At 48.3% G+C, this 19489-nt stretch overlaps 1 protein-coding gene across 3 annotated transcripts in view; it reads right to left on the reverse strand.

Moving 5' to 3' along the window:
* CECR2 (CECR2 histone acetyl-lysine reader) overlaps positions 1–11381 on the reverse strand; it is a 151928-nt gene extending 140547 nt beyond the window's left edge. For all 3 annotated transcript variants that reach the window (XM_059081314.2, XM_067008388.1, XM_059081313.2), the window contains exon 1: positions 11235–11381. In XM_059081314.2, the coding sequence (XP_058937297.1) occupies positions 11235–11360 (126 nt within the window). In that variant the 5' untranslated portion in view covers positions 11361–11381. The remainder of the gene's footprint in view (positions 1–11234) is intronic.
* Positions 11382–19489: the final 8108 nt, after the last annotated feature.

Raw genomic sequence — 19489 nt, forward strand, 5'->3', positions numbered from 1 at the left:
GCTCAGCAACGAAGCCCCAACACAGCCAAAAATAAATTAATTAATTAAAAATAAGTAAATAAATCAAAATTAAAAAGAAAAGAAAACATCGGGCTTCCCTGGTGGCGCAGTGGTTGAGAGTCCGCCTGCCGATGCAGGGGACACGGGTTCGTGCCCCGGTCCGGGAAGATCCCACATGCCGTGGAGCGGCTGGGCCCGTGAGCCATGGCCGCTGAGCCTGCGCGTCCGGGGCACAGAGAGGCCACAACAGTGAGAGGCCCGCGTACCGGGAAAAAAAAAAAAAAAAAAAAAAAAAAGAAAAGAAAAGAAAACATAAAGCTAATGTGGTAAAATGTTACCAACCAATGAATCTAAAGTAAAGGTATGCAGGGCTCACCTATATTTGTCTTCAAATTTCACTGTAAGTTTGAAACTTCTCAAAATATAAAGAAAAAATAAGATCTGAAGCTTTAAAAACTTATTTCACTTTGTGAAAGTTACTGTATCAAATGCTTATTCACTTAGATGAAATTTCCAAGAAAAGAAATTTATAAAATTATACTTTTATCAGACACCAGAAACAGTTTTGAATCAAAAACTTAAAATCTGTGAATGAAAACTATGAATGCCAACTTATAAATGTAAAAAGAATGATGCATTTGAAAATAACTATTTGGCAACTATGATGTACTGATTGACTCAGGCAAAGAAGCATGCAAGGATTAAAATGGGTGAAATTTTGATGAGAAACAGGATGTTTACATAGCCTCTCCCCACCAGGTATGTATTAATTATAAGAGAGAAACAGTAACTTCACAGAGGAGAGAGCTGGCAGACACCACCTCAAACCAAGCAATGAAAGTTAATAATAACCATCACCATGGGACCAAGTGACATCACGTGATTCCTGATATGATGCCCTAAGGACACACCACTTCTTTAGTACACCTGCCAAAACACAGGATCTGAATCTCATCATGAAAGTGCATACAACAAACCCAAGTTGAGGGACAGTCTCAATTCCAAAAGGTCAAGGTTATGAAAGATAAAAACTGAAAAACCACTCTAGGCTAACGGAGCTGAAAGAGACCCAAAGAGACCCAGCAGTTAAATGCAACACATGATCCTAGATTGAAATCCCTAGCTAGCAAAATAATTTCTAAAATAATACTGTATTTAAAATCATAAAAATATATAAATTATACATTAATATTTTTGGGTCAGTTGACAATATGATATACTATTATCTAGAAATTTTATTCAGTATTAATTCCCTGATTTTGATAATTGTACTATGTTTATGTAAGAAAATGTCTGTGTTTTTAAGGCATACAAACACAGAAATGTTTAGGGGTTAGGGGTATCATGTCTGCAACTTACTGTCAGGGAACAGACTGGTGGTTCCCAGAAGCAGGGGTGGCTGTAATGGGTAAAGGGAGTAAACAGGCACAAACCGCCATTTATAAAATAAGTAAGTCTTGGCGATGTAATGTAGAGCGTGGTGACTACGGTTAATAACACTGTGCTGTACAAGCAAAAGTTGCTGAGAGTAGATCTTTAAAAGTTCTCACCACAAGAAAAGCAATTTGTAGCTCTGTGCAGTGTGGGATGTTAACTAGACTTGCTGTGGTGATCAGTTCTTAACATATGCAAATATGGAATCACTATACTGTTCACCTGGAACGCATGTTATATGTCAATTGTATCTCAATTTTTAAAAAGGATAGGTGGATGCATGAGAAACACCAAGTAGTGCCTGGAGTACCCACAGTGGGCACCAAATTCATGTTAGCTTTTGTCATGGAATGCAAGATAAAAATTAACTGAAAAAAATTCAAAACGTAAGACTTCAAATATAGAGGGTAATAAGAGGAGTCTAATGAACAAAAACACTAATCCTATCTTGGGAAGAAAAAAATCTTTCTGTTCATGGCTGTTATGATAGTAAACAACTAAAAATAACCTCAATGCTCCACTGAGGATTGGTTAAATAAATCAGAGCACGAGTGCTCCACAGCTATTAAAGTCATAACATATGCTATGAAAGGGCATTCTGTGTCATGTAATATTGTTAACTGAATAAAACAGGATTCAGAAGTCTATGTAAAAGTATGAGCCTACGTTTATAAAATATTTAATACGTGCACATGGAGAAAAGTGAGGGGGCAAGGAGTACAGAGTCCCTCAGATGCTTGGGGTTTCCTGCAGGATGGACACCAATGAGCTGGGGCTGGAGCCTTCCTATTAGGGGAACCTAATATGCTGGGTCTCTCTCGAGTTTCTGCTCCTTCACATTCAAGAATTTGGTTTGCATTGTGGCTTCTCACTGCGACCTTTTAACTGCTTTTCCACACTAACTTGATGACCCTCATATTTCCTAGGTTACAATCCCAAGAATGGGAATTTGATTGATCCAGTTCATCTTTTCTTGCAAGATGTGTCAGATTACCAGCCAGGATATAGACTTACTTCAGCCGGGAGGAGGGAAAAGGGGCAAAGGGCAGGTACAGCAGCCAGATAACCTCCAAAAATTTTTGTAGACCTCGGTGGCAGATAAGACAAATAAACAGAAGAACTCCTTTCTGTTGAGCTGTCACTTCCCCAGGCATGGGGAACTGTGATTAGAAAAAACGTATCACATTGATACCTGACTATCTTATTTGTACATAAACTCCCATTACGGAAGAATCAGAGTCCCATTAAGTAGTAGTCATACAAATCATTAAATACTTAACAGAGAAAAACTAATAACTGAAAAATTCCAAACAATCAATAGATAAGCAAAAGTAAATCTAAAATTCTAATGATAAAAGGGGTACATTTCTGGGCCCAGATTTTCATTTTCACTTTCCTATACAGGAAGCTAAAACAAGGAGCAACTGGCAATCCTAGAGGTGGGGTCACTGCCATCCCACCCCCAACAGTCAGAAGGGGATGGAAGAGTGAAGAGGACTGCTAGTACAAGACAGGGAGGAGAATCTGGAAACAAGCTGACTCTTCTTTAAAAAGCAGGGCATAGGTTGTCCTACAACTGACCTCTTCAGTACAGCACTAAAACATTAACCTAGGAGGAACTGGGATTTCTTTTTATAATATTACATATTACTCATGAAAAAGTTTTTCTAAGAAGTTCATTCTTGGGCTTCCCTTGGTGGCACAGTGGTTGAGAATCCGCCTGCCGGTGCAGGGGACGCGGGTTCGTGCCCCAGTCCGGGAAGATCCCACATGCCGCGGAGCGGCTAGGCCCGTGAGCCAAGGCCGCTGAGCCTGTGCTCCGCAACGGGAGAGGCCACAACAGTGGACTCTCCCACTCCAGCAGACCAATCACAGCACTCTGAGCTGCAAGAACTTACTCCATTCTCGGCAGTTACTAACGGGAGTTGATTTGAAGGTTCAACATTAAAAACATGAAAAGTTTAGAGTAACCTTGGCTCCATCACTGGCTGTTTTCACTTACTTGGGGGGTCATGGGGGGCACAGTCCGTGGTGACACCATTCACACGTTCAGTCCTGGGGCCACTCTCATGCAGCCAAGCCACCCGCGGAAAACCGTAGCAGCTGGGCCGGGGGCCAAAGTTGAAGTGACCATGACAGTGTGAGACGTACCAGAAGATGACCATGTGCCCGGACCAGCCAAATGCCCATCTTCCATTCCACGCGAGATCAGGGCACGAAACCTTCCGTACGTTTCTACATAAGCCCCACCCCATTTCCCACGAGAGTATGGATAACCTGCGTCACCAAGTCACTGCCGGGCGAGGTGGCGGAGGGGCCAGACCCCACACCACCGGCCGCCGGGACTCCTGGGCGCCCACGAGCCCACAACGTGTCCCGCACGTGGCTCGGGCCGCCACCATGCAACCTTCGCTCCCGACGAAAACGAAGCGGTGTATGCACCCACGAGGCGCGCGCGGTGCCGCAGGAGCAGAGACCCCACGGGAAGGCGTACTCCCTGCAGAACAGTCATACACTTCTTACAGCCCGAGGGGCTGCGTCCCGACAGGCGGGCGCGTGCACGCACACGCGCACGCACACACGCACACGTCCGCAGGCCCACGCACGCACACACGCTAGCCCTCCTCTCCCTGCCTGCCGTCTCCGGTCCCAGGAGGCCCGAGGGAGATTCCCCCCTTCGTCCCTCAGGAGTCACAGCGCCCTCTCCGCAGCACACACCCCCCCCAACCAATCCTCTTCCCCTAAACGACTCCAAGAAAAGAAAAGAATTAACAAAGCATCTGTTTCCCAGATTTCTGACGTGCAGTTGCTGATGACGGCACCCCAAGCACAAAACTCCCTTCAACGCTACACACAAAAACATCACAGGTTTGCACCCAGGACGGGGACTCCCTGTGGGGAGGGGCCCCCGCCCGCCTCAGGGGCCGGGGTTCTTCTTGTGACTGCGGAGGGCGGTCTCTGGGAGGCGCCATGTCCTTGGCTGCACGCAGCCCCGCCAGTCACGTGGCAGTCCGGCCCCAAATGTCATAGTGTGAGGTTGGGAGAATCCTGAGATTGGTACCACCATCCAACTACTCCTGTCTCGATCTAAGAACTACGGTTAAAAAAAAAAAAAAAAAAACCTTCCCGAATTTTCCGGTATAAATTAGTATTTGTTAGAGGCTTCTGTAGAGAAGACATGATGAAAGGATCCAAGAAAGAGTCCAATGAAACAGAAAAATACGGGGAAGGGGAGAACAGATATCTGGAAAGTTTCACCGTCCAATGAGAGGCGAGCCCCAGGCCAGAACCTTCAACCGGTCTCCATTCAAAGTTCTAAGTGTGAATGCTGTTCAATTTAAGTGAACAAACAGAAGCGAATGGAAAAGAACACAATTCAAGACCTTCATCCTCCAGAGTTCCTCATAATCTCAAAATACAAAATCTTAGTTTGAGGACCTCGAAGACAGTGAAATAATCAATTAAGCTACCCTCAAAGTAATGTATATGCAGACAAGATCTCCACAGAAAAACAAATTCATATAATCCACAAACACATCAAGTATGGATTTGCAGCTTTAGTTTGGTACAAAATTAATTTGTAAGACACGGACCCCAACACAGCTTTCATAACTTTGGTCCTAACCAGGGAGGTCGGTGACTTTCTGTATCAGTTACCTGTACCCTGCATGCTGAGAAACATCCGAAGGGAATCGTAGCACGTTGGACAGAGGAAAAACCTAGGAATCACCTAGTCCACAATTGCCTTTTTATAGATTGGGGCATCTGAAACCAAGGGATCTAAGATCACAGCTCCAGTTAATGACAGAGGTGGGCCCACAGCCCAGGTTTTTGTCTCTCTCTGCTTGATCCCTTTGGAAAGTATTTTCAATCCCATCAACTAGATCTAAGACCATCTAGTCAGAAGCTGTGCCCTCTGTCCCGCTGGGCTCTGTCCACACCCACTTTTTACCTAAAGCACCCTGCACACTGGTGGTTTTCCAGCACTCTGCCAGAGCTCCTCATTCTTACCCCCAGCCCAACACACCGTGAGAATCCAGCACTCGGCCTCTCCTGATCAAAGGGCAGATAGGCGGTTGTACCAAATGCTGCCATGCTGCCAGGTCGTATTTTAGGCTTCCCCTGTGTTCCAGAAAATTAAGCAAGACCAAACTGAACTTCCGTGGTAGAGCAAGCCAGGCGCTAACATGGGCTGTCCTTCAGAGATGAGAGGTTATTATTACCCTTTCTACAACTGGAGAAGCTCCCAGTTTGAAGATCTGAAGCTTCACGTGCACGCAAGTGAAGATGAAGAAGAGGACTTCCTCTTCAAGACACTGGTCTAAGCAGAAAAGGATTCAGTGTTCACTTTGGGTTGAGTGACACTCTCACAGAGCAGTCCCCTTTTTAGGTCTTTTTAGTCCCCTTTTTCCAAGATCTGCCCCTCTGGAATTCCCATCCTGTTCTTGGCCTTCCCTCCTCAGGGAAGGAGCACACCCTGAGTCTTAGAAGACATTGATCATCTGGTATTTTCCATTCAATAGGTTACTCTGACAAACTACTAATTTTTCTTCTTCTTTTTTGGCAGTGCCACGCGGCATGCAGGATCTTAGTTCCCTGACCAGGGATCGAACCTGCACCCCCTGCAGTCGAAGCGTGGAGTCTTAACCACTGGACCGCCAGGGAAGTCCCACAAACTACTAGTTTTTAAATAATCTTAAATCTTCTATTTCCTTCAGTCCTGCTCAAATGCCATCTTCTCAATGAGGCCACCCACACCGAATCACCCGATTTTAAATTCCAACAACCTACCCCCTCAACTTGGCTCTCTCTATGCCAATTTGTTTATTATTATCTGCCTCCTTCCACTAAAGAGGGCAGGTATTTTTTTATGTTCACATCTGTACCTCCAGCACCTAATACACTGCACACTGCATCTAGCACATAATGGATGCTCAATAATTATTTGCTGAAAGAAACAAATGAAATCATGAACGTGTTCCTCTGTATTCAGCAGAAGTTTTTGTTTTTCTTTTAATTATTTTATTTATTTATTTATTTATTTTTGGCTGCACTGGGTCTTCCTTGCTGTGCTCCTTGCTGTGCGCGGGCTTTCTCTAGTTGCAGAGAGCTGGGGCTACTCTTCATTGCAGTGTGCAGGCTTCTCATTGCGGTGGCTTATCTTGTTGCCGGAGCAGGGGCTCTAGGCACGTAGGCTTCAGTAGCTGTGACACACGGGCTTAGGTGCTCTGCAGCATGTGGGATCTTCCCGGACCAGGGCTCGAACCCACGTCCCCTGCATTGGCAGGCGGATTCTTAACCACTGCGGCCAGCAGGGAAGCCCCAGCAGAAGTTTTAAAAAGGATCTTCTGGGGGCTTCCCTGGTGGCGCAGTGGTTGAGAGTCCGCCTGCCGATGCAGGAGACACGGGTTCGTGCCCTGGTCCGGGAAGATCCCACATGCCGCGGAGCAACTAAGCCCGTGAGCCATGGCCGCTGAGCCTGCGCGTCCGGAGCCTGTGCTCCGCAACGGGAGAGGCCACAACAGTGAGAGGCCCGCATACAGCAAAAAAAAAAAAAAAAAAAAAAGGATCTTCTGTACCCCACGTTATTAAGAACCAAAGAACTCTACATTTGCACTGTGGAATCTTGGCCATTACTTCTATGTCTAGCCCTTCATTTTAGAGATGGTGAAAATTAAAGTAGAAGCAGTGCGATGCAGCAGCAGTAGCACAGAATTTGGTATCAAAGAACCTGAGATCCAGGTGAAGGTCTGTGCAAGAAACTTGGCCTCTCTAACCTTCCAATTTCCTCATCTGCAAAATTAGGATAATTCCTACCTCCCAGTGATGGTTAAGGATGGCTATGAATAAAATAACATTGGGAAAATGTACAAAATACTATACAAGTGTCCTTTTTCATTAGGGTATTTGACCTGCCGAAGGTCACAGAGGTAGTTGGGGGCAAAGCTAGTAATAAGAATTCAAATTTCCTAGCTTCTGGTCCAGGGCATCTTGTGTTGTGAAACTAGCCTTCTGGTTCCCCTATTCAAGGCCAACTTAAATCTTTCATCTAGTTTAAGGCCTTTTAACCTTTGTATGGTTGGGATCTCTTTCAAAATTTGATGAAAGTGACAAAGTACACATAATGTACACCAACACAAAATCTCCTATAACCCATCCTTAGGCCTCAGGCTCAGAGACCACTGATAGGCCTGATGTACTAATAAGTTACTCTCAGCCAGTTTTATCACTTATTTTCATGTTTAATAATTCATGCCTAGAGCTCCTGATTCAAGAGGCTGGATCCAAGGAAACACCAACAGGAATCTGAATTAAAGACACTGCCCCCAGATCATCATGCTGATGAGGTGAGGGACTTAACCCACATACAACCACAACCAGGAAGGCAAAGGATTCTGTACTCAAAGTAGGAAGCTCAAGAAAAAAAAGCAGACAGGACCATCAGATTATTTTCATCATGCCGCTACTATATGAACCAGATAATTCTACATGACCATTTTTCAGATAACCACCTGGAGGCCCCATGGTTTCTTCTCTAGAGAAAATATGCCCAAAATGTTTATGATGGGATTTCCCCCTGCAACCCTACACCCACCATGATTAACTCCAGACCAGATTACTGAAGATGGTCTATCCCTTACCTTACTCTGGTTAAGTAAGACACGCTATTCACTGTAAAGATCACTTGGCTAGCAGAAAAAAAATTAGTACTTAAATATTTTTTTTTCCTCCTAATAAATTTACTTATTTATTTACTTCTGGCTGTGTTGGGTCTTCGTTGCTGCACGCGGGCTTTCCCTAGTTGTGGTGAGCGGGGGCTACTCTTTGTTGCGGTGTGCAGGCTTCTCATTGCGGTGGCTTCTCTTGTTGTGGAGCACAGGCTCTAGGCACGTGGGCTTCAGTAGTTGCGACACGCAGGCTCAGCAGTTGTGGCTCATGGGCTCTAGAGCGCAGGCTCAGCAGTGGTGGTGTCCTGGCTTAGTTGCTCCACGGCATGTGGGATCTCCCCGGCCCAGGGCTCGAACCCGTGTCCACTGCATTGGCAGGCAGATTCTTAACCACTACACCACCAGGGAAGTCCCAGTACTAAATCTTTCGGGAGATCAATTCACCATTCTTCATTCTCGAATCAGGACAAAACGTAAACAGCCTAACCCATTAGAACGCTAAACAATTATAGAACACTTGATATAAATGAAGGGGTTCTGAATTTGATAATCTTCTGAGGCAAAGAAGGTGTGCCATGAGCTTCTTTGGTAATCCATCCAGTTAAGCAGCTAGTTATAGATATTTCATAATACCAACTACTGAATTCAGTATCATTAATCTACTGTTGTCCAGCTACACCTCAGTCTCCTCATCTGAAAAATTAAAACACCACTTAATCCGGGGCACAAATACATGTGTGAGCATGTTTGGGAATTTCTAAATACGTTAACAGCTAACAGCTTTTATCCCTAAGTGGTGGGATACAATGTTAACAGTTAACAGCTTTTATCGCTGAGTGGTGGGATTATGGGTGATTTAATTCTCTTACCTATATTTTATATAATGATTCTCAAGTCTTACATAATGATTATGCATTGTTTTTAAAATCAGAAATTTTGAACTTAAAGCGCATCTACACATTCACAGATTTTTGATCTGATGATTACAGGACCCGTATTTTGGGGACAGCAACATACAAGTCCCTAAACATATCCCAAAAAACAAGAACCTGGTATATTGACTCTTCTAAAGAAATCCTGTACATTCAAGGCTAATTAACTGAGTAAAAAGGTTTTCTTCCATGCAAAAATAAAAATATCCATGCTTTGTGGACCAGTTCTCTAAGTGGGAGGTCTTGACCTCTTGCAGAATTGCAGCATGAATGCTCCCAGCCCTTCAGCTATCTAAGAGATTGCCTTGCTTTAGATAAATAAAAGCCAAGTCCTTGAAGATTCTGCTTCCTAAATTTTCTATAAATCCATGGGTTTAGCTTGGTGGTCAAGGGTAGGATGAGTTCTTTCCCACAGCTGAAAACTGGTTTCCTAAAAAAGCTGATACCCAACTTCTACCACTTGGTATTATTCATCATTTCTATCTTTTAAAAAGTTGCAGTAAATTAAGATTTTATAGGGCCCTTGCAGCTGTCCAACTGAGCAGTAGTATTGTTTCTTGTTTGTTTTTTAAGAAGGCTCTTCCAGTGCATCATAAACTCTAACCAAGGGATTGTTTTTCAAATTTTCAGGACAATAAACTACTAGATTTTAAAAAATCACTTAAGCAAAATAAAAATAATTTACTTATTTAATTATACTTAGAGAATCAAAATTGATCATGTTCTCAGTGAGTTCTGCACTCACGGAGTCAAATTTGCTAGAAGCCTAAAAATTACTTTAAAATTTTTAATTTCTGACAATTACTGAAAACTTTAAGTTATTAAACTTTGCATTCATCAAAACACATGTGAAAAGGATTACACAAGGACTGCAGAGGTAAAAGTCACTATCCTTAGGTATCCATCTAGGGAACAACATCTCCAAATTATAAACAGATACGGATAATTACCAAAATACGTACACGCTGGATTCCAAATATTCGTTCGTGTTTTATATACTTCAAATAGCACACATTTTAACTACAACAACCACCAAAAAAGTGTCACTTCCAAGAAATACTGGGCTCCGAAGAAAAAACACTCATCTCAAGTGGCCCTGATTATTCACCTGTAACAACGATTTTTCATTTCTGTTATACACACAGATTGGACCTCTCAGATCAGGTTACATTGCCTTTAGGAATTCAAGCTGCTAATACTTAGAAACCACAGGTTCATTACTTAGAACATAAAACGTTATTTATAGATTACTCGACTTCTGCAACAACTTCGGGCAAGATTACTTCCTTCTATTTTTCCGTCAGCAAAATCGGAATACATGGATTTTTGCAAGATGAAATTTTTCCACAGTATTTTTAGACGGGGTTCTTAAACTCTAAACCCGTAATTCAGCAGCACCTCAGTCCTATTACGTTTCAGGGAGAAAATGGGGCAGGGGCAAGTTTAGCGGCACCACCACGGCATTGTCACCACAACACCTCCCACCGCAGCCACCATTTTGAGCAGCAGAATTAAAGTGCTGAGGATTTTCACCAACTAAAAGGAAACACAGGGTCCTCGGGACGGTTGGGGCACAAGTCCTGACGCTCGGCATTCCCTAATCTGTCGTTTCTCCTCCTCAGTCGGCGGGAGCCATCGTCCCGCTCACGTTTTTAGAAAAAGCCGTGCTCGTCCGAGTCACGTCCCAACTTTGAAAACGGCGTGCGGCGCCTGGCCCCCCGCACCCCGAGGCCGCCGCATTGTTGCCGCCCGCCCGCGCGCACCCTCCGCCGCCGGGCGCGCCTCCCTCGGGCGGCGGACCCACCGCCCCGCTCGCCCGCCCGCCCGGCCGCGCCGGTGCCGCACCATTGTCCGGGGCCGCGGCACCGGCCGGCCGCGCGCGCTCGACCCCAGGCGGCCGGGGGAGGGGTCGGGGCGCCGGCCGGGGGCGCCCGCCCGCTGCCCGGCCCCACAAAGCCCGCCGTCCGCTCCCCCGGCCGCCCGGCCCCGTGCCGCGCTCGCAGGGACGGCGCCGGGAGTAACGGCCCAACTTTCCCCGCCGCCCGGTCCCCTCAGCCCGGAGCCCGACCCCCGCCCTCCCGGGCCGCCCTGGGGCGCTCGCCGCCCTCAGCCCCTCAGACTCAGCCCCTCAGAGGTCCCCGCGCGCCCCCGCCCCGCCGAACCCCACCCGGGTTCCGACCCCCGAGCCCGGCCCGCGCACCTCAATCTCGAAGTCCGGCAGGCGGAACGCCGTGCGGAAGAGCGAGCAGAAGTGCGCGATGGCCGGCACTTCCCACCACGAGCGCAGCTCGCCCAGCCCGGCCGCGCCGCCCTCCTCGGGGCGCATCTCCGGCCGCGCCGCCGCCTCCGCGCCCGCCGCCCGCCCGCTCCCGGCGCCGCTCCGGCCGAGCTACCGAGGCGGCTGCCCCGGGCCCATCGCGCCGCGGCCCGGCCGCCCAGCCCGCACAATGTCGCCGCGGCCCGCGGGGAACAGATGGGCCGGGGGCGGGCGGGGGCGGGGCTTCGGCACAACAACAACCCCGCCCCCGCCCCCGCCCGCCGCCGCCCGCGGGCCGCGCACGGGCGGGGGAGGGGCGCCCGAGGGCCAGGAGGTGGGGCCGCGGGCGAGCACCGCCCCCCGCCCCCGCCGGGCCCCACCCCCACGTGGCCGGGGGTCGCGCCCCTCGGAGGCGGGCGCGCTGGAGTCGCCTCGTGGGGCTGCGCGCACGTGGGGCTGGGCGGCGGTTGAGGGGGTAGGGCGAGGGTGAAAGGGGAAGGGGGGAGGGCGAGGGGGGTGGACCCCGCACCCGGGCAGAGCCCACGGGCCGCCAGCCCCCAGCCACCGCGCGGCCGGCTGAGACCCCGCCTGAAGGCGCACGTGCGACGCCCGGGGGCACGCGGGGCGCTACGGGCGCATCCTGCCGGCCCGGGGGGCACCGGGCGCCCGCGCTCCCGTCCCGGCCCCGGCTCGGCCGATCGGGGATCCGCGCGGGGACCTTCGGGCGCGGAACCCGCGCGGTGACTGCACTCAGCTGGGGCGTTGTGGAGTGCGCCTCCGGATAATTCTCTCCCTCACTTTATTCCCGTCATTTTGGTAACCTGTTCTGTTTTTATAAGGCGGCATTTAAAAAAAAAAAAAAAAAACTTACAATGTGTATTTAACTGTATCTTTCATGAAAGAAAATACTTCACCCAACACTGGCTCACTCCGCCTGCCCCCCGCCCCCTGCCCCAAGCTTACGCAGTTCTGCTCTTCTATTACCTGGAACTACTGGCTGGTTTAAAATTCACCCTCAGATTCTCCCGTGTGTTTTAATCTTTGACCAAAATGAGCCCATATCTAAACGCCCCCAGGAGCAGAGGCTGAATTTTTGTGTGTTGAACGCGCGGCTCCTCGGCAGATGCCCTGTGGACAGCTGAGGTGTGGGAAGGGTGACACATCTGAATTAAGACGGTCTCGGGACTTTCTTCCCCTGTACGTCTTCATTTCCCCACAGGTCAGCCTGACTTGCATACCTTGCCCTCTCTTTTGTGTAAGCTTCCTGCTTCTCTTCACGTTTGTTTCTAACCCATTACCTCCTGCCTCTGCTTCCCCCCCTTTTCCCGGACCTCCTTCCGGCTCCTCTCTCTGCCCTTCATCCTTGTTCTCCTTCCCTGCCTCTCCGTGGTGCGGCCGCCAGCCTGGTGGTCGCAGCGCCTAGGTCAGCACATAGCAGGAAGCAGAAAGGTGACAAGACTGGGTTACTGTCCCCACACCACGGCCCGGTCCTGGAATCCAGCCAGACTATCCTGGAGCCGGGGAGCCCTGGTGGTGGCCGAGGCCCCCTCCTCAGCACCCTCGCCCCCAGGCTGCCTTCTTCATCCGAGGGTCGCCTCGGCGTCCCCATGGGCCTCTTTCTTTCTCTCCTTCTCTAGCTCTGGTCCACTGTGCTCTCAACGGGCCAGAGCCGGTCCTAGCCCTCCAGCCCAGAGGTCTTCTGTGTTTCCTCAGGGTTCCCCGCGCTGCAGCTCCAGCGAGAGCCTCGCGTTAGCACCCACCCCTCCCTCCTGCTCTGTTGGAACCGATACCCTGAACCCTTGAACGTTTGCCCCACCTTTCCCCCGCGCGGCTTCCGCCTAACCTCCTGGGACATGGAGCCCTAACCCTGTGCCTCCCCAGACGCCGGTCTCCTCCCTTCTCCCGCGGACTCCGAGGGCTGCCTCCCACGCCTTGTCCAGCCCCGCCCACTCCTCACCCCCCAAACACCAGTTGTATCCTATCCTTTTCCCAGAAGACACGACACACACGGCTCATACTTTCTCTCTCTCTCTCTCTCTCTCTCTCTCTCTCTCTCTCTCTCTGTCTCTCTCTCTCTCTCTCCTCTTTTCTGTTTGTGAGCCAGCGCTGTTGATCTCAGATGACCTTGGAAGTGCCACAAGAAATTCCCTTCCAGATTCCCCACTACCTTCAGTTCCATATCATCTTCCAATTAAATGTTTCCCATTAAAAACACACACACAATACTTAGTTTGGCTAACCTGTTTTGCTTATTAATTAATGTGACAAAAACTATTTGTGTTTCTCTTTGCAAAATATGCAGTAATTTCAGCTATTATGGGATTTTTATAGGTTCCTGGAGGATGATCTAGGAAACTAACCACTGTTTTCTAACACCATTTCTTTGGGAAATACAGATTGTATAAGATCAGCTAAAAACAATTATCTGAACCTTGGAAGGGGTGTGACAAAAGTGTGGTTTCTTCCACAAGCCCCGCTAACCGGAACTAGAATTCAAATCTAACTGTTCATCCAGGTGGATTACTCCGCTTCTCTCTCCTGCTCAAGTAGCCCTTCCTTCCCCTTTGCCTGACCATGGGCGCTCCTCATTTCAGCCCAGGAGCCCAGCCGGAGCTGGGGTGACACAGAACCATTATTCTCTCACTTTAGTTGTCTGCGCACCTGAAGTCCAGGCACTTCTTCACAAAATCTTAGCACACCCTCACACACAGCCTCCTGTCTCAGCAGAGAGCTGCCTTCCATAGTGTACCTATTCCCACAGAGGGCTGTGAATCAGGCTAATTTTAACATTTTAGAAATTGTGGAAAGTGAGTTATAGCAGTAGCCAGGAAATTTGGCTGTCTCTTAGAAAAGGCTTAATCTCTCACGTTTGTATTTCACCTGCGAGGAGGGGCTGAACGAATGGTCCCTGAGCCCTATAGCTTTCACCTTTAAAGTAGAGCCAGATTAACGTTCTAAATTTTAAATTCAATCATGTCACTCACCTGCTCAAAACTCTATGACCCTCCCTGGAGCATGAAAGTCCATTCAAGTCTTACTAAAGCCACAATTTGGCTCCCACCTGCCTCCCAGCCTCACCTGCGATCCCCACCCCCACCTCATCCAACCAGTGACTCCTTCCCTCCTGCCAAACTGGTTCACTCGCCTGCCAGGATCTTCCTGCTCCTCCCTTTTGATCCCGCCCTTTCAATTGCCTGCAAAGACAACTCAACCTCTCCAATCATGACCCACTCAAAACTCACCTCCTTCGTATGGCTTCCCTGAAACACCCTAGCTTGGGAGTATCTCTCCAGGTACTCTGACTCAAGAAACTACAGTTTGTATGATTCACTTATCAACCACCTCTTGGGGTCATCTTTCTGTTACTTAATTGAAGTGCCACTTAAATCTTTTACTATAGTTGCGGATGTCTTCTCAACCAGATTAGACTTGGGGGCGCACGGGTGGAATCCTCCCTAATACACAGCAATTAAATGATGAATCTGATTATTTAATGATGACATAAAACCATAAGAAATTCAGAACTCCTTTAAATGCCTGGTGTCGACTTGCTTACCTTCCTTCCTTCCTTCCTCTGCCTTTCAGCTTTCTCCCTCCTGGACCTCATTTAGGCAGTCTCAAAGGTCATGCCTTTCTCCATACGGTCGTATTGTCAGGGGATTGACTTCAGGACCCCCTGGGATAACCTTTTATAAAATGGTGTAGTGGGGTCAGCCCCGTATCTGTGGTTCCACGTTCGCGGATTCAACCAAGTGCAGACGAATCTGTCCTCAGCTTTGCTTTTCTCCTGAGCTCCGGGGTCATTTCCGCCATATGCCAATTGGATGTTTTCCATCACCTTAAACTCAACGTGGTAAAAGGAAGGAGGAAAACGAGCTCCGAATTTTTCTCCTCAAGTCACACACCCTTTATGTATTTGGCTGCGTGGGGTCTCAGTTGTGTCATGCGGAATCTAGTTCCTTGCCCAGGGATCAAATGCCGGGCCCCCTACGTTGGGAGCGTGGAACCTTAACCGCTGGACCACCAGGGAAGTCCCCCCACTTCTTTTTGACACCCCCAGTGTCCACCCCAACCTGGGTCCTTTCATCTCCCTGTTTGAGGAGCCTCCTAATCGTTCTCTTTCCTCTGGGTTCTCCCCGACCTCCTCTGTCTCACCAGCATAGCTGGATTTATCTTCTTAGAACTGTGCGGCACTTCCAAGAAGGTAAATTTAATGTTTTCTTAAACCCAGTATACCCACAATATGATAATTTCAACACATGTTATCAGTATTAAAAATATCCATCAGAGGGACTTCCCTCGCAGTCCAGTGGTTAAGACTCTGCCCTGTCAATGCAGTGGGTGTGGGTTCGATCCCTGGTTGGGGAACTAAGATCCCCACATGCCTCTCAGCATGGCCAAAAGATTTAAAAAAAAAAAAAAGAGTGAAGGAAAAATTGAGACTTCCCTGGTGGTCCCAACGTACCACCCAGGGGAGCTTCCCTGGCTCCACACTCCCAATGCAGGGGGCCTGGGTTCAATCCCTAGTCAGAGAACTAGATCCCACATGCCACAACTAAGACCCGGCGCAGCCAAATAAATAAATAAATATTTTTAAAAATATATCGGTGAGATACTCTACATGCATTTTTCTTCATACCAGACTTTTTGGAATCTGGTGTGCGTTTCTCAGTTAGGAGCAGCCGTGTCTCGGTGCTCCCTCGGGCACCTGTGGCTTGTGGACGCTGCGTTGGGCAGACAGGTCTGAGGTTACCCACGTGCCCAGGACTCCCCCTGACCACTCTGAACCTCCGGATCAATGGCCTCGGCGGGTCCACACCTTCCCTCTGCCTGCACCTCCAGGCAGGCCTCCCTGAACACCCTGGTCTACGGCAGCATTTCCCAACCTACGTCCTTCATGTATGCTTGATTTCACCGAGAAAAATCCCAGCTCTTCCCTAGGGAACAGCTCATGGACTGTCCTCCTTAGCGCAGGCTACAAATAATTGGTTGTAAGTAAGTGTTTGCGAAATAAACATATGTGTGTGTTACTAATATGTTCACAGGAAACACTAGTTACTCTCTGAACGTATTTTTTTATGATGTAGAATTTTTTAAGTTGAGATATAGTTGATGTACAATATTATATAAGTCACAGGTGTACAACATAATGGTTCACAATTTTTTTATAATTGTAATGTGTAATCTTTTTAAATATTTATTTATTATTTGTATATTTAATTGGCCATGCCGGGTCTTAGTTGCGGCATGAGGGATCTAGTTCCTCAACCAGGGATCGAACCCAGGCCCCCTACATTGGGAGTGCAGAGTCTTACCCACTGGACCACCAGGAAAGTCCTCTGGTTCACAGTTTTTAACGGTTATACTCCATTTATAGTTATTATAAAGTATTGGCTATATTCCCTATGCTGTACAATATATCCTTGTAGCTTATTTATAACATATGTTGTTAACCATAATGAAGGTTGGTAGTGGAAGATTATAATTTTTTTTTAAAATAAATTTATTTATTTATTTATTTGGGGCTGTGTTGGGTCTTCGTTTCTGCGCGAGGGCTTTCTCTAGTTGTGGCGAGCGGGGGCCACTCTTCATCGCAGTGCGCAGGCCTCTCACTGTCACGGCCTCTCTTGTTCCGGAGCGCAGGCTCCAGACGCGCAGGCTCAGTAGTTGTGGCTCACGGGCCCAGTTGCTCCGCGGCACGTGGGATCTTCCCGGACCAGGGCTCAAACCCGTATCCCCTGCGTTGGCAGGCAGATTCTCAACCACTGCGCCACCAGGGAAGCCCGGAAGATTATAATTTTTAAAGTGTCAGCATGGTAGCTATTACTGTGTTATCTAGTTAGCCACGTAATTTTATGATTACTTTCAAGAGTTTCATATAAACTTGACTTTCTATTTCCACTTCATTTCTCTGCTTTATAGTGATTTCTATACAATTTTTTGAGATTGTTTTCCCCAGCCCTGATTTTTCCCTTTCATTGTGTTAGGCTTTTGGTTTCTGGCAACTATCATAATATTATCAAGTTCATATCACATGACATCAAGCTAAGTACTGTACAAATGAAATAACGCAGGTAAATGTTCATCATTTTCAGCTGAAGGCCAGCAACACTGCCCTGGTATAGAGGGCAGCTCGGCAGCAGCCAGTGAACAAAAGGTGAGTTACAAAGAGATTAGATAAACTGTCACTTTCCCTGTCACTGGGGCTTATCTTCGGCCTCCTTCGTCTACCAGCAGCCGTCCAGCTTCTGCCCCGGCTCTCCTTCCCAGCTGCCCTGGGGCCTGCGGTTCCTACATTCGGTTCCCTTCACCTTCTGTGGGAAGCTTGTCAGTTTTGAATATTCTGCAAGCAAGTTTCAGAAGTGAGGACCCAAAAGAAGGGGCTGGCCACTGGATGGGGAAGAAGGTGACAGAGACAACAGGAGAGAGTTGACTGGGCGAGGACATGGCAGAAAGTTTAATTTAAAAAAAAAAAAGTTTAAATTAAAAAAACAATCTCTACAGGGATTCACAGCGCGTAGAGAACGGGTCAGAAATTCTTTGGCTGACCATATGCTGTGTTCTGTGTAAATGTCCCTCCATTTCCAGAGGCTCCTCCAGTGAATTACCCTTCCTAAAATCCAGACTGAAGTGGAAACCATGCTCAAAGCGACGTGGGTCCCCCTTTTACCTGTGCACACCTTTCCCCAAGCTCCTAAGCGTGGGTGGGCCCTGTTCCCGGGACTGTGGTGCCTGCACAGCAGCTGCCAGGCTGCCTGAGACCAGGGCCGCGTGAGCCACGCTCTTTATTTTTGACCTCAAGGCTGGTAATCTGTTACCTCCAGGAAACCGCAGCGTCAGGCTGGAAACCCTCCGGCCCGGCGGGGAGGCTCCGTGCAGCCCAGCCCTGAGGAGAGGAGAGGCTGCCACCTCCGGAGGATGGCTTCTGTCTGCTCCGGCTGCATCCTAGCAAACGCCCTAACGTTCTAACACCACATGCAGCCGTTAAGGAGATTATTGCAAATGTTAGCTAACCTGCTTCTCAACAGGGGAGACTGAAAGGGGGGCGGGGGAGGGAGTCCTTTCTACCGTGGGCCCCTCTTTGATTTAGGACTCAGAACCTCGCCCCATTTGACTGCCCGCTGAAACTCTTCTTCAGCTGTCTTCTAGGAACAGTGTCGAAGAATCTTGTTGCCTCCGGGCTGCTCAGTCCCTGTTTATGCTGTTCTGTTCTGAAATTCCTTTCCGAATTCCTGGCGTGTCCATCTCTGGCCTATCTTATTGTGGCATCTCCCCTTGTTCTTGACACCAGGTCAAATAGCTTTGTAGCATCTCAATTCTCCCAGCCATTCAGAAGCTGGTGAATCTTAATGAGTTCTTCCCTTAATCTCTTTTCAAAGGGACTACAATCCTTAATGTCTTTAAATTTCCTTTTTAATTATTTTAGCTCCTTGTGTCATATTCCTTTGGCCTCAAACCTTCCCGACTCAGTTTAAAGGTCACATTATTTTGGTTGACAAAGTGCGCAGGGTTCTGTACATCTGGCCTCAAACGCCTTAGCCGGCCCCGGTGTTGTCGCTTCAATTGGATCCATTCGACACAGAAACATGTGTTTAGGTAGAAAACTCAGTCTCTGGCCTCAAGGAGTTTCTAATGCAATTGATAAGATTCTCTGTGTGGTATGGCACCTAAGTGCGCTGCATAATATGAAAGTTATAAGGGGTCTAAGAAGTCACCCAGCTCCCCCCCCACCCTGCCCACCGTCTGCTCCTTTCGGAGAAGAGTTCAGGGGGGAATGTATTTAGCGTGAGCTGGAGCATTTGGGGCGCTGTATGAGGAAGGTGTATCTTGAAGGGGTGAGAAACACAGCTGGCTGTCTTCATTCACAGCTTAAATCTATTTCTTTTTTAAAAAAATAAATTTATTTATTTATTTTTGGTTGTATTGGGTCTTTGTTGCTGTGTGCAGGTTTTCTCCAGTTGTGGAAAGCGGGGGCTACTCTTCGTTGCGGTGCGCGGGCTTCTCACTGCGGTGGCTTCTCTTGTTGTGGAGCACAGGCTCTAGGCGCACGGGCTTCAGAGTTGCATCACATGGGCTCAGTAGTTGTGGCTCACGGGCTCTAGAGCGCAGGCTCAGTAGTTGTGGGGCACGCGGGCTTAGTTGCTCTGCGGCGTGTGGGATCTTCCCGGACCAGGGCTCGAACCCGTGTCCCCTGCATT

Source organism: Kogia breviceps, chromosome 12, assembly GCF_026419965.1.
Source record: "Kogia breviceps isolate mKogBre1 chromosome 12, mKogBre1 haplotype 1, whole genome shotgun sequence".
NCBI lineage: Eukaryota > Metazoa > Chordata > Mammalia > Artiodactyla > Physeteridae > Kogia > Kogia breviceps.